The 15,215-nt window shown below is 40.0% G+C and overlaps 2 protein-coding genes across 3 annotated transcripts; both read left to right on the forward strand.

Annotated features, from left to right (window-relative positions):
* Nucleotides 1-43: 43 nt before the first annotated feature.
* LOC148903402 (transmembrane protein 237A-like) lies at nt 44-7,779 on the forward strand. Of its 2 annotated transcripts, XM_089001880.1 has the most exons (14): nt 44-228; nt 416-451; nt 1,389-1,420; nt 1,527-1,540; nt 1,610-1,672; nt 1,750-1,878; nt 2,538-2,619; nt 2,694-2,851; nt 3,063-3,195; nt 4,159-4,350; nt 6,302-6,375; nt 6,458-6,545; nt 7,168-7,289; nt 7,359-7,779. In XM_089001880.1, exons 1-14 carry the CDS (start codon nt 208-210, stop codon nt 7,421-7,423), a joined length of 1,209 nt encoding a protein of 402 aa, XP_088858006.1. In that variant the 5' UTR covers nt 44-207; the 3' UTR covers nt 7,424-7,779. The 2 variants fall into 2 exon arrangements, with proteins under 2 accessions (XP_088858006.1, XP_088858007.1); XM_089001881.1 differs by lacking the exons at nt 44-228; nt 416-451 and adding an exon at nt 508-1,300.
* A 388-nt stretch (nt 7,780-8,167) lies between these two features.
* cyp20a1 (cytochrome P450 family 20 subfamily A member 1) lies at nt 8,168-14,661 on the forward strand. Its single transcript, XM_089001882.1, has 13 exons — nt 8,168-8,363; nt 8,916-8,965; nt 9,095-9,261; nt 9,341-9,486; nt 9,572-9,739; nt 9,844-9,919; nt 12,313-12,425; nt 12,506-12,560; nt 12,644-12,764; nt 12,901-13,012; nt 13,291-13,355; nt 13,504-13,593; nt 13,665-14,661. The coding sequence occupies exons 1-13, from the start codon at nt 8,292-8,294 to the stop codon at nt 13,819-13,821; spliced, it is 1,392 nt and encodes a 463-aa protein (XP_088858008.1). The 5' UTR covers nt 8,168-8,291; the 3' UTR covers nt 13,822-14,661.
* Nucleotides 14,662-15,215: the final 554 nt, after the last annotated feature.

The raw sequence follows: 15,215 nt of genomic DNA on the forward strand, positions 1-15,215 counted from the left end.
CGCTTTTATTTTGACAATACCGGATGCCCGGTGTACTTGAACTAGCTAACTCCGGTCCGTTCGCTGTGTCTAAATGTCACATAAATGATAAACAAAGAAATAGCCAAGGCTTTGAGTGAGATCCCGACATATGCGATCCCGACATATCACACATAGGATTTCATCATGAATTAAAAAAAAACGTATTCCAGGAAATTTAATCGGAACATGGACAACGGGCTCTCTAAGGTAACGAATGCTTAGTTTGGATTGATGAATGCCTTCTACAAAAGCTACAAACTATTGTTCTCGTGACTTAAATGTGTTCATATCTTGATGTAAGCAACAAGTTATAACGTTTTAGACGGTGCCAGTTTTATACAGTGCCGGTATACATAGTTTTGATTATCAGCAAACGTGACTTGACTTTTTGTAGACACCCCGACCCAGGGAGCTCCCACCTCTGCCTCAGGTAAATATTAATATTATTGCCTCCAAAATCCCTGATATAATCACCATTACCGAATGAATGTATGGATTTTCCTATTTTCTGCCTGAATCATTCAATCAGGGCATTCTGTACAGTATTTTCTAGCAGTTGTTTGTACAAAGATGATCGTATATCTTTTGTGCTTCATCTGCCAGAAGTTGTGTCCTGCATACTAAATATCATATGAAATACGTATTTGCATCTTAAATGCATATGTCTGCATTGTGAAACATTTCAACAATTCAACTCATCCCACAGCAATTCGGTTGACCAACAGCTATTGAGCTTTCACAAACTATTCCCACAGAAAATGCAAATTAATCTGCACACTCCCAAACATTTGTCTTGCTAACGTTTATTTGTGGTTTATTTTACTGTTAATGAGAATAAATTAACCCCTCTTTGGGGTAAGATTAATAGTCTACTTTAGAGTTTATATATACGTATTTTTGTTAAACAGATCATACATGTGCAGAGAGATGAATATCAGGCACCTTGACTGTACAGTATTTGGACTTTTGTATTTTTACAACAGCAAGTACTCATTTTTTTCCAATTCATACAGATTACCTATTGTTGCCCCAGATCAGACACTGAATTTTTTTCTAGTAGAAAGATCCAAATCACATTTACACCTGTGGTCATTTCTTTTACCATTCATTAAACCCACCTATACTCAAAGTAGGAGTGGCTTTGACCTGTGCCTGAGTAATCCTTACTTCTGGCAGATTCTGGAGCACAGATTTAGCTCAGGATTTAACAACAGAACATAATATACAGCTTCACTCTGCTCTTGCCTGACTCTTGTGTGGAATGGCCAGGAAGACACTGGTGATGTTTTTTTCTTGTATTCATCATTTGCTTTGATAATTGACACACAATGTACATAAATCACCTGTTGTTCTCTTCCTTTCTACAGCGAGGACAAAGGCCTATTTCCACTGGGCCAAGGTGAGTCGCCCGGTTTCTTCCAAATTAAGGGTAAAATGCATCATTACTTTATTTCAGTAACCTAAAATCTTAGTTTTATCTTTTCTCTTACATGTGGACAATGAAGTGGAGATTCAGCAGGTGAAAAGTAAATAAAGAATTGACGATTTTAATGACAACTTGAGTCTGATGTGACTGTCAATTTAACAGAAGTGCCCAAGCAGAAGAAGAGGAGGTTGAGAAAAGAGGCAAATGGAGCAACGTGTACCGACGGTGCGCACTGTGCTGACATTGAATGTGGCAAATTTCACGTCAACTCGTGTGCATCAACTGTTTTGTATCCATTTTAGATCAGGAAATGGAGATGGAAGGCCAAAGCAGCAGAAGGCCTGATGAGCTCGGTGACCATCTTTCATTTGAAGCCATAAACGATGCACCCCCTCAGAGGAAGAGGAAGAAGAAAAAAACTGCAACTCTCGGTAGAGTCAGAACAAATATGAGTCATGATCTTCAAATAGTGTCATTGTACAGTTAAACACAAGACTAGCTTTGTTTGCAAAACATCGCCAGTTCCTCAGCTAAAATGTGACATGCTAACTGGAAAATAGCATCACCTTAAAAAAAAAGCAATATTGACACACAAGCGCTGTAGGAAGACATCTAGTGAAATATCAACATTCAAAAGTGCATACTTCTTAACATGTGAAAATGGAGCCTTGTCAAAAGAGCCCAAGAACAATTTTAAATTCCAATTTTCTTCTTTTCCTATAATCTGTGCACAGTATTCCCTGTATGCACATCACCTCCAAGAGGCCAGTGTGAACACTGCAGGAACAATTGTTTTTATGTTTCATTAAACTATGGCTATTAGTGAAGTGCATTCTTATTTTATTAAGTTATGAATGTTTTTTTCTGGTTGTTCTTTGAATCTATATTTAAAGTTTAGTCCCTTTCTTGACTTTTCCGTGTGTGTTTTTCCATTTTGATTGAGCAGGTGTGGGAATGTGACTAATCCCCGTATATCTGACCCGTGCATTTACACTGCACTCACATTGACAGACGTTAATTTTATTTTTACTCATATTTGCAAGTGGCCCGTTCAAGATGTATTTTTTCCCTTTCCACTTTGATCTTGAAGATGACCAAACGGACCTGGTGTATGGAGATGCAGTGGATCAGACCACCGATGAAGAACTTGTGAAGAAAAACAAAAGGAAGAAGTAAGAAATGTCTTCATTTTTTTAAATTTGGGTAGGACTAGTATGTGTGACCCACCTTGTTTTCACCATTTCAGGAAGTCGAAAGTTTTGGAATCATCTATTCCTGATGAATTGGACATAGAAGAGGATGACGTTATTACAGACATGCCTTCTCACATACCACAGCATTCCCTGTTCTCTGCCCCTCAAGGACAGAGTCAGCCCGTCGGAAAGGTCTTTGTAGAGCGGACCAGTGAGTGACAAAATGGTATTTCGACTGCCATCCATTTTATTGTTCATCAGATGGCAAAAGTCCTCACATTCTATGCTGACAGCAGTACAGTGGACCATCGCCTTCTCGCATTTCAGCATAAATTAATTTGACTTGTCGCATTGACAGAAAAGTCAAATAAAAAAAGTGCATTTTTTCCACCATTGCTGAATATGCACCTTTTTCTATCTAGAGCGCTTCCAGGCAGCAGAGCGCTCAAACTGGAGGAAGACCAGTGACCAAATGGAAAACCTGAATGAATTCCATCCCATGCAAGCTCGATGGACCACCAGAGATGTTTCTATCAGTGTGCACAAGAACTTCAGGTAACTGGCTCTTCACAGTGTAATTATCACCAGTGGTTAGCACTTTTGCCTTCGGTAGATGTTCGACTCTGGGGAGGAGGGGATATTTAGACAGATACAGTAAAGTCTCGTTATATCGATATTCAAGGGAGTCCGAAAAAATATCGATATAACCGGGACTATCGATATATCCGACCCTGTTTGCATGTAATTTTCTCCGTGCGTGCATAGAAATAGTATCGATATAACCGGGACTATCGATATATCCGATATCGATATAATGAGACTTTACTGTACCTTTTTGCTCTGGTGATTAATATATGTTCCCTTAATTTTTTTTTGATTTTGTATTTAGAGCCAACATGAGTAGGAAACGTCAGTTCTACAAATAGCCAATTCGTGATGGGACACTGACAAAGAATTAAAACAGGACAAGATAAACATTTGTATTTATTTTAACTTTTGAGAAGTCATCAGTTGCTCAGTTCTCAACAGGGTTACAGTAATATTGCGATTTTTGACTTTTGTTTCTTAAGTTTAATTCACAATTCTATTTATTTTACTTTGTGTTTTTTACTTTTTTTCTATAGTATTTATTAGTTTTCATTTTGGTATTATTCCACGCTCAGATGACGTAATTGAAGCTTAATTTGGGCCAAACAAACATGTCGCTGTTGGGGCAGATTCCTTAAGGGCAAAAGTGTACCATGCCTAATTTTCTATCATTATGTCTGTTAAATCTTTTAACATTTGGAAAATACCATTTGTACCAATGCGTTGTGAAATGTACATGTTGCATTCCAAAATTGAAGACTTCAAATTGCCTTTGCATGCTCGCTATCTAAGTGTCATGCGATTTGCTTGCTGGAAATGAGTCCGGAGCCAGAGTGCACCTCACATCTTGCTCAAACTCACCATAGTTGGGCTGAGGCTGGTCGAATGTGACTCCATCATATGATTATCTTTGTCTTCTGTCTGATTCAGGATTTTCGCTCTTTACTGTCATGGCTTCCTGGCAGGATTTGCAGTGTGGAACATAGTTGTGGTGTTTGTGTTAGCTGGGCAGCACCTCACAGCGTTGGCCAACCTGCTGGAGCAATACCACAGCTTGGCTTACCCGGCGCAGTCTCTGCTTTACATGCTACTGGCCATCAGCACTGTAGCTGCTTTTGACAGGTACCAATTCCCGCCGGTTTTTCCTCTCTCCTTGATGTCATCCTTTATAGCGTTTGCATTCCTCTCTCTTGTTTTTTAAAAACCATTTTAACTCTATCAAGACAAATGTTACGAAACTTTCCACAGGTGTGTATTTCTGTCCCATAATGTAATGTAATTTCTGACTGAAGATTTTTAAATACACCAACATAATTTTCTTTCCATTAAATCGTACCATTTGGCTTTAAAGGGGGCCACTCTTTCATTTTGAATTCCATATATTATTTTGTTCTTGTTTTGTTTCACAACAGATTACTGTAAATTACTAATTTTCAATAAGGAAGCAAAAGTTTCCAAATGAGGCGTTGAATAGGTTACTATACTCCAATGGATGGATTGGATTGGATATGCCTTTATTAGTCTCGCAGGGGAGAAATTTACATTTCACAGCCGCAAAGTGATGAAAGGATGAAAGTAGGAAAACAAAATACATAAGCTGCTGGAAAGACAGCCACTCTTGCGGCGGCGTCTTGAAGTCATAATAACAACACAAAAAAAAAATAACATGACAGCACAAACGTCTGTGTAAGCTCTCAGTCGTACAGGAGTGGTCCATCGATGAGAAGGTTTCTTCAGCCGTCATCTGTACAAAAGTGAAGGTTTCGGACGTTTCGCCTCCTATCCAAGAGGCTTCGTCAGCGAACAGTTCGCTGACGAAGCCTCTTGGATAGGAGGCGAAACGTCCGAAACCTTCACTTTTGTACAGATGACGGCTGAAGAAACCTTCTCATCGATGACAGCACAAAGACAATGTGACAACATAAAGACACAGAGAGTCATTCATTCTTAAGCACTTTCTGGACCCTCTTTTTTACATGAAGCAGTTCTAGATGAAAGAGGAGAGAATCAAAGTGTCTTTCCACCAGTGGATCAGGGACATCATGGTGGAATGTGCACGTCGACTACAAGCTCAATGTTGAAAGCAAACACGCAGGTGTAGCATCCATTGACGTAAAGAGATTGCCTCACATCTCCTGTCCCACATAAATCCGCTTCAATTCCAAGCCGCAACAGTTCCACATACGCATCGGCGCTCTGCGCTGACGCTCCTTTCTTCTTATCGTGGGCTCCTCAAGCCGTGCATCCATCCAGCCGCAGACTGTCCAACAGCACCGACCTCTCCGCTGAACAAAGCGAGGCTGTGAAGATGCTGCCCATTACAGGCGCAAAAAGTCGAATGGCACTGACATTCCTCCCAAATCAAAAACAGTACCGGTATATTCATGCTGCCGAAGAGGCGCAACCGCTCAGCACAGTCTCCTCCTTGATGAATGTCGTGGTCAACAATGCTGAAAAACAATCCGTATCCATTCCACACGACGCACAACAACACAAAGTGACAAATGAAAACACAAAACAAGACAAAAACAACAACAAAAAATGGCAAGTGTAAATTGAAGAAGTGGACATACCCGCGGCTGCTTTCGCAATACTCTACTGTTTTTTTTTTTAAACAAAGAATAGAATGTGGGACCGAGAATATATTTAGAAAAAAGTAATTTTGAGGTTATTTTTGCAGCCTGCATTTTGTGTAAATAAACTGGAATGTGAGGGGTGGAAATATTTTATGCTGACAGGAATGACCGGTAATTGTTTTTTTTTTTTTTTTTGCCGTAAAAGAAGCAAAAATATGTTAACAAAAATCCTAAAAATTACATGAGTATTTTTAATGGCCTCAAATAATCTGAAATTGAAGCAATTTCAAAAACTGAAGAATTCCAATTGTTAAGACATCATACAACCTTTTTATAAATGTAATTTGTCTTCAGACATCACAGCAGAGGTATTTGTAGCCATGTAATCATATTTCATGTCTCCCAACACAAAACGTGGGCCATTGTATTCGGAAGGTAACAATATACACAATAAACTCTTGATTGAAGGAAAAGACTGAAAATCTTTGTCTGTCTAGAGTAAACCTGGCAAAGAGCTCCATGGCGCTGCGGGAGCTGGCCACACTGGACCCAGTGGCTCTAGCCTCATTCTGTGAGTATTTACACCTCAGGTGGTGTTTTGTTGTTGTTTTTTTAACAACTTCTCTGCCTCCCGCTTCCGTTCAATACTGCAGTGTATTTCTCAGCATTGGTGCTGTCCCTCAGCCAGCAGATGACAAGTGATCGCATCCACCTCTACCCAAATACCAACGCAACATTATGGTAAGCACCTGTCAGAGATATGCCTCGAATGATTTGGACAGACTCAGGAAGACATTGTCTTAGCTGCCGGCAGGAAGCTCAGTTATTGATGAAGCCATTAAGTGTCCTCCAACTGATACGCAAGTGCCTGTGCTCCATGCCAAACTTATATTGGGAACATATGTAAATTCCCTCGTTTGCATGTCGAGTTTTTCGGCCAGGCCTCCGATACACCCCTCAGTAGACATTTTTAGACCAAGACACCTCCTTGTGTAAACAACAGGTACATTATTTCTCCATAAAATGAGAAAACTAGCTTTCCTCAGACATTCTCATCATGCTGAAGCACATCCTGACCTATATTATCAGTCAACACGTACCTTCAATTTAGACTTGACTCTCTGTGCCCCTTTGTGTACAAGCTGCGAGAGCACACATGCCAATGGTGAACCAAGCATACAATAAAATGAAACTGTCAAACATGATTACTGTGTTTGTCTATTCTCTATCAGCTACCTAAAGTTCCAAATGTTTCATAAAGTTGACATCTTTTCACTGGTATATCAGCAATTAATATTGACCACACTGAAAATTGACAAAACTGAAGGTTGTGTCTTACGATCATGATCTGCTTCCTCTCAAGGCGACCAGGACCCGAGCATCAAATTCTCCACTCATGGGTGACAGTCAACCTTGTGGTGGCGCTATTGGTGGGCCTGGCCTGGTTCTTCATCTCCATCAGACCTGAGACGGACTACACTGAAAGTATGGCGTGAATGATCCAGTGATGTTCTTGTTTGTATAAGTTTGTCACATTTAGTTCCTCTTCCTCAGACAACCTGATTGCCATGCAAATTGAGCCCGCCAAGACAGACAACAAATCTGAAATGAGCGCCTGAACATCATAGACTGATACTGTACGACTTTTATCATTTTTGTACTATTTTGCTCCGGGTTTGTACAAAAAATCTGAATGGGTTTGATGTATTTCTTTGTGTGCATTCTTGCATTGTAACTGTGTATTTTTTTATTACACTGTACAGTTTTTCCATGAAGTATTTTTGCATTCATGGTAGGTTTAAATGTTTTTTTACCTCACTCTGCACCTTTTGAACACATAAACTCTGTGTAATATTGAGTTTTATATACAGTTGTCTACACCCCTCTGTTCAAATTTCACTTTCTATCCGGTCAAGATGAATGATCATGATTGATGTGTGCACACTTAATAAAATGTGGCTGTGTTCAGAATTTACATCAGAAAATACAATGAAAGTAATTAATATGCACTCATTCCCACAGATACAGACCTCACGCATTTAAATTAAAAGCTTCCTCGATATTAACATGATCTCCTCGTTCACATGTATCATCAGAACGAGGGCATGTTTTGATTTAATTAAGTACATGTATACCATGACATTAAATATACCATCAAGTTGACAAAATATAGCAATGCCGAATTCTGGATTGTCCTCAGAATATGATTTTTTTTTTCACCTGGAACTGGCCTCACTCGTTCACAAGCCTATTGCCGGAGGCCTGAGATGAGGATTCGTCATCGATCTGCCCGTTGGGGCCCGGTCAGCCGTTCCTTGGTTCGATAATCGATGCGCTCTGAGATGGATTAGCTCGATCTGTTTTTTTTTCCCAATCGAACACAGAAAGACTCCGACTGTTCGTATTGACGTGGAGTATGATTTCACTGACGAAATAAATGTTTATCGTGCATGCAAGAAAAAAAAAGGTTTATCTTCGGATACAGCCATGCTGGATTTCGCTATATTTGCTGTGACCTTTATTGTTTTTTTGGTTGGAGCAATTGTGTATTTGTACCCGGTAAGTAACCCAAGGTAGCCGAAAGTTTGCTAAGTGGCTTTAATTACATGCTTGTTGCAGTTCGCCCACTGTGTACATATATAGACATACCGCTAACTTCAAACCCCCAGTAAAATATTTCAACATTTTTGGTAATCACCTCATATGTTTATTCGATTAAGTGTGCGTCTCTTGTGCTTTCTCGCACGTTTTGAAACATACACATTTGAGGACCAGCAAGTAGGCGTATTGAGAGTCATTTAAATCGAGGACGAGATTTTACTTTCTGAAATAATAATGGCAGATTCCTAAAGAAATTTTGGGGCTCAACTTAACTTTTGCAAGAATATCCAGAGTTGTTATTTTTTACACGTATTCCCTAACATGAAGACAAAAGATAAACAATAGCGACAACAGGAATAGATTAAACAAATGAATAGAACAGACCTAAAAGGGGTCAAGTAGTTATGAACCTGTGTTTGTGTTCATATGACGGAAGTCAGTTTATTGACAGTATTTTAAGAATTGTTGTGATGTTTATAATAACCTGGTCTCATAATTTATGGTTTTCAGTCATCCAGAAAATCGTCTGACATCCCAGGTCTGAATCCAACTGATGAGAAGTAAGCAACTTGCATCTCATTGTCATTATAGGGCTACTTTCATGCACAATGTTAATGAAATTCAAGTTTTCAAATCTCTGTGTACCGTTGAAAGGCATAAGTGTGTGCCTTTGGGTCTTGTTTCATTAGGGATGGAAACTTGCCAGACATTGTCAATAAAGGTGGTCTGCATGAATTCTTGGTGGCTTTACATGAGGAGTTTGGCTTTGTTGCATCGTTCTGGTTTGGTCAGCGTCTTGTGGTAAGCCTAGGCTCCGTCAACCAGCTACGGCAACACATCAACCCAAACCACACAAGTAGGTGCATGAAGTACAAACCCAGTACAGTGGAATTGTTTTTTTGTCCTTCATTTTGGACTTCCTTTGTTTTCTTTAGCTGACTCGTTTGAAACGATGCTGAAGTCATTACTCGGCTACCAATCAGGGACAGGTGAAGGGGTCAATGATGGTGTCATTAGGAAAAAGGTATATGACAACGCCATCAACGACACTTTAAAGAACAACTTCTCATTGGTTCTCAAGGTATGGTTTTCAGGACCTGCTAAAATATCTAACTCGCCGCTTTGGTTTTTCAACGCAATGGTATTTTTTTTTACTTGTTTGCCAGCTAGTTGAGGAACTGGTTGGAAAGTGGGTGTCGTTCCCAGAGGCTCAGCACATACCACTTTGTTCCCACCTGTTGGGTCTCTCAATGAAGACCGTCACTCAGCTGACCCTCGGGGAACACTTCAGTGATGATGCCAAAGTAATCGCTTTCCACAAAAATCATGACGTGGTGAGGAATGTAGCTTATATCACCTCATTCTCCACAGGAAAAGCCAACAATGGAGTGATTTTTCAAGAAGGCCACAATCAAGTTACTTGTTTTTATCTTGGCAGATCTGGTCTGAAATTGGGAAAGGCTTCTTGGACGACACCAAGGAGAAGAGCAGCGGTAGGACACATTATGCAAAAGGTGAATATCATTCAAATTATACTGTTGCTTTGCATAAGGCTCAGTATTCATTTTCATGATCACCTTAGAAAATTTATGATTTGGAATACAGGTAACATCGGACTTACGACCGGTGCGACTTATGACCACCCGTACTTTTTATTTTATTTTATTCATACGCCTCGCACCGTGTGGTGTATTAACCACAAAAGTTAATTTTGGGTTGTTTGGCTACTTGGAGTTGCCGTACCTTGCATTTGCTATCGACTGCACATGTGTGAAAATCTTCCATTCTTCCCATTTTTGCTGATGCAACAAAGTCACAGTCGATATACAGTGCCTTGCAAAAGTATTTGGCCCTGTTCAATCTTGCAACCTTTCACCACATTTCAGGCTTCAAACATAGAGATATTAAATGTATTTATTTTTGTCAAGAATCAACAAGTGGGACACAATCGTGAAGTGGAACAACATTTATTGGATAATTAAAACTTTTTTAACAAATAAAAAACTGAAAAGTGGGGCGTGCAATATTATTCGGCCCCCTTGCTTTAATACTTTGTAGCGCCACCTTTTGCTCCAATTACAGCTGCAATTCGCTTGGGGTATGTTTCTATCAGTTTTGCACATCGAGAGACTGACATTCTTGCCCATTCTTCCTTGCAAAACAGCTTGAGCTCCGTGAGGTTGGATATAGAATGTTTGTGAATAGCAGTCTTCAGATTCTCAATTGGATTCAAGTCTGGACTTTGACTTGGCCATTCTGACACCTGGATACGTTTATTTTTTAACCATTCCATTGTAGATTTGGCTGTATGTTTTGGATCATTGTCCCGTTCCAAGATAAATCTCCGTCCCAGTCTCAGGTCTTGTGCATATACCAACAGGTTTTCTTCCAGAATGTTCCTGTATTTGGCTCCATCCATCTTCCCGTCAATTTTAACCATCTTCCATGTCCCTCCTGAAGAAAAGCAGGCTCAAACCATGATGCTGCCACCACCATTTTTGACATTGTGGATGGTGTGTTCAGGGTGATGAGCTGTGTTGCTTTTACGCCAAACCTATCGTTTTGCATTGTGGCCAAAAAAGTTCAATTTTGGTTTCATCTGACCAGAGCACCTTCTTCCACATGTTTGGTCTGTCTCCCAGGTGGCTTGTGGCATACTTTAAACCAGACTTTTGATGGATATCTTCGAGAATTGGCTTTCTTCTTGCCACTCTTCCATAAAAGCCAGATTTGTGCAGTGTACGACTGATTGTTGTCCTCTGGACAGACTCTCCCACCTCCGCTGTAGATCTTTTTTTTGTTGTTCTTGTATTGTTTTGTGTTTTCTTTTTTCACTTTGTGTTGTTGTGCGTCCTGTGGAATGGATACGGATTGTTTTTCAGCATTTTTGACCACGACATTCATTAAGGAGGAGACTGTGCTGAGCGGTTGCGCCTTTTCGGCAGTAATAATATACCAGTGCTGTTTTTGAATGGGAGGAATGTCGGTGCCATTCGACTGTCATCGCTGGACACCACAGGGGCCATTGTGCTTTTTTGCGCCTGTAATGGGCAGCATCTTCACAGCCCCGCTTTGTTCAGCGGAAGGTCGGTGCTGTTGGACAATCTGCGGCTGGATGGATACATGGCTTGAGGAGCCTGCGATAAGAAGGAGCGCCGATGCGTATGTGGAACTGTCGCGGCTTGGAATTAAAGTGGATTCATGTGGGACAGGAGATGTGAGACAATCTCTTCGTCAATTGATGCTACAGCTGCGTGTTTGCTTTCAACATTTAGCTTGTAGTCGACGTGCACATTCCACCATGATGTCCCTGATCCACTGGTGAAGAGACGCTTTGATCCTCTCCTCTTTCATGTGGAACTGCTTTGTGTTACAAAGAGGTAACAGAAAGTGCTTCAAAATGAATGACTCTCTGTGTCTTTGTGTTGTCATGTTATTTGTTACTTTTTTTTTTTTTTGTTCTTTTGACTTCAAGACGGCGCCGCGAGAGTGGCTGCCTTTCCAGCAGCTCATGTATTTTGTTTTTCTACTTTCATTCCTTTCATAACTTTGCTGCTGTGAAATAATAAATTTTTAATTAAACTAATAAAGGCAAATTCAATCCAATCTGCAGTTCATCCAGAGTGATCATGGGCCTCTTGGCTGCATCCGTGATCAGTTTTCTCCTTGTTTGAGAAGAAAGTTTGGAGGGACGGCCAGGTCTATTTCAACTATTCCTCATTTGAAATTCCAATGGAAATTCTATGTACTTTGTGGAAATGTTCCATCCCTTTAAAGCCCTATTTTTAATTTACCTGAAAACTGAGTTATTTTTTTTTCTTCTGAAATTTGAGACTGTCTCAAATTGATGTGGGATGGGTGGATGAGTTGACTGACTAGCAGATTCGACATGTAAATGTATTTTTAGCTCTGTCAGAGATGGAGTCTATCTTCCTGTCTGTGGCCAAGGAGAGAAAAGCAAATGCGAAGCAGTTGGTGTTTATGGACATGCTGCTAAAGTCGTGTCTCAAAGAGCGACAGGTGACTACTGATCCATTTTTTTTCATTTGGTCCACAGGATTAGTGTCAAGTGTTTGCACAAGCTTTGCTGTTTGTTTCAGATCATGGAGGATTGTATGGTGTTCACTTTGGCTGGATGCATCATCACTGCCAACTGTGCGTGCTGTATTTCACTGCATGACATGCGAACGGAATAGTCAAGTTTCACACTCCTAAATAATGGCAAAACTCTTTGGCAGTGTGTATCTGGGCTCTTCACTTCCTGTCCACCTCCATAGAAGTCCAGGATAAGTTGTGTGAAGAGATCGAAGCGGTTTTGGGTACAGATCCCATTTCCTTCAACAAGATCCCCCACCTTAAGCAAGTATTCTGTTAAATCAACATTTCATTTGTTAGGTGTTTATTTGTGTCTTATTGGTCACATTTCTATCATTGCGCAGTTACTTTGTTAGGTGTTTATTTGTGTCTTATTTGTCACATTTCTGTCATTGTGCAGATACTGCCAGCAGGTCCTGAATGAGACAGTGAGGACTGCGAAGTTGACTCCCATTGCTGCCCGACTTCAGGAATTGGATGGAAAAGTTGATCAGCATGTCATCCCCAAAGAGGTACAGTATTTGCTTTCCTGGTGTCCATGACCCACTACTCACTCACTCACTCACTCACTCACTCACTCACTCACTCACTCACTCACTCACTCACTCACTCACTCACTCACTCACTCACTCACTCACTCACACTAGGGAGCTTGAAAAGCTTTTGGGTGCAACTTCAAATTGCACTTGTGAAAACATTTAAACGGAACACGAGTGTTCGTGTTTACTAAAATACGATAAGGCAAATACTGATGCATATCTAATACAAATAATCTCCTGTTATTTTGCAGACCCTCGTGATCTATGCTTTGGGTGTGGTGATGCAAGATTCCAACACTTGGAGTGCTGCAAACAGGTGTGTGTTCCACGCTTAATTGAACAACACTTTATCATAATGACATGACGGGGATATTGCTTGATGGATTCAAAGTACAGTCAAGTGCATATTATTTAAATTGAAGAGGAGTCGGAGTGTTTCAAAATATTATTTGATGAATTCTCAGCTTTGATCCAGATCGGTTTGAGGATGAGTCAACCAGAAAGAGTTTCTCTCTGCTTGGTTTCTCTGGGAATCAGACGTGTCCAGAACTACGGTAAATAAATGCCATTAAAGCACTAAGCTAAACTGGTCTTCAATTTTTGACAGACTGTGTTTTTCTAACAGATTTGCATACACAATAGCTACTGTTCTGCTCAGCACAGTGGTGCGGAAGATGAAGCTTCATCAATTGGAGGGTCAAATCCTGGAGGTCAAGTCCGAGCTGGTTTCAGCACCAAAGGATGAAACCTGGATCACCATTAGTGGGAGAAGTTCAAAATAGTCCCCTGTAATTTATTTCATTTGTGAGGGCTTTGATCAACTTGATTTGCACAGTTGCATCCCCCACTAAAATCTTGTGGTATGCTTGGTCCATTTTTTTATACTGTATTTGCATTTCATCATACTAAAGCACTGAAATGGAAATGGAAAATTCTGTCCACAAAAAGTATTTCAAGAAAGTACTTTTGAGTGAATTCTTGTTGAAAAATAATTACAGAATAATCCCAGCTGGTGAAATTTACTGCATTGGATGAGAGACAAACTTCAGAATCAGAAAGCCTATAATAGTCCCACAATGGGGAAATTTGCAATATACAGCAGCAAAATTGTATGGCGTGGGGGTGAAAAGAAAAAAAAACAAAGTATTGCATGTCCAAAAAAGACTGAATATTCATGGTCATATGCTTCCCCTGCTTCTTGTGAGCAAGGGTCCAAGTGGGGTGAGAATAAAATGTGTGTGCGTGTGCGTGTGTGTGTGTGTTGTCTATTGCCAACTGCAAACTCCTTGACAAATGTAAATTGCTCTGAAAACCTTGTAGTTTTAAATGGAACAAAAAGGGAAACACCCCTTACCGTCGAAAAGTATCTGAAGCAATGAATAATATTGGCAAATAAATTTTACATGATTATTGACAATTTCAAGTTGTGACATACACAGTTTCACGGTTTAGCTGTACGCTTGTCTGCCTTTTATTCAGTAAACATGTGATCCGTCTCCATTCGGTGACCGTGTGGATGTTTGTGTGAATGATCAGTGGTTTTCGATATGCGCCCTGCGATTGACTGTTCAGGATAAACTGTTGAAAATGGATGGGCGTCAATACATACCTTTGGTAGTTTCTCCTACTGTTGTCTTTTTTCACACCTAATGGTTTAACAGTTTTCCTATACTGTGCACGTTTTCAATCAAAAGCAACATTTTCCAAGAACGTGTGTGTGTGTGTGTAATAGAATAGGCGTTGTGCTGCCAATCACATTGGACAGACGAGGAACTGCATTTACAGATTATTATAATACATACATTAGGGTACTTAATTAAATGAAAATGAAAAAAATGGCTGTGGTGAAGCCCTTTCTTACCCAATCTAAATTAAGGAGCGCAGACACCCAATTGAGGAAACCCATTTAATCTCAGCCATTTACACCAGGAATTGTTTAAATTGACATATTTTGTGTAATTATAAGTTAAGACTTCTATTTGTCTCACAATTGACAATTTTGCACTAAGATGAGATAATAAAACCTTAATTAGGCTCACAATTGAGAAATTCGTTATCTCTAGCTGCAGCAACATTTAAAAAAACTACAATACGAAAACATTAATTTGTCCTGCAATGCACACATTTTTCAATTAACACCTGCAGAAATGAAGGTGTGAAGAAAAAATGCAACGAA

Source organism: Hippocampus bargibanti, linkage group LG01, assembly GCF_051943395.1.
Source record: "Hippocampus bargibanti isolate YZ-2025 linkage group LG01, ASM5194339v1, whole genome shotgun sequence".
NCBI lineage: Eukaryota > Metazoa > Chordata > Actinopteri > Syngnathiformes > Syngnathidae > Hippocampus > Hippocampus bargibanti.

Excerpts from the sequence above, each read along its gene's own strand:
- LOC148903402 (XM_089001880.1), top strand. The coding sequence starts at position 208 with ATGGACAACGGGCTCTCTAAG. Across the intron at positions 229-415 it reads TGGACAACGGGCTCTCTAAG|ACACCCCGACCCAGGGAGCT; the intron begins GTAACGAATGCT and ends GACTTTTTGTAG. Across the intron at positions 1,673-1,749 it reads TGGAGCAACGTGTACCGACG|ATCAGGAAATGGAGATGGAA; the intron begins GTGCGCACTGTG and ends TATCCATTTTAG.
- cyp20a1 (XM_089001882.1), top strand. The coding sequence starts at position 8,292 with ATGCTGGATTTCGCTATATTTGCTGTGACCTTTATTGTTTTTTTGGTT. Across the intron at positions 9,740-9,843 it reads TCCACAAAAATCATGACGTG|ATCTGGTCTGAAATTGGGAA; the intron begins GTGAGGAATGTA and ends TTATCTTGGCAG. Across the intron at positions 12,426-12,505 it reads CGTGTCTCAAAGAGCGACAG|ATCATGGAGGATTGTATGGT; the intron begins GTGACTACTGAT and ends TGTTTGTTTCAG.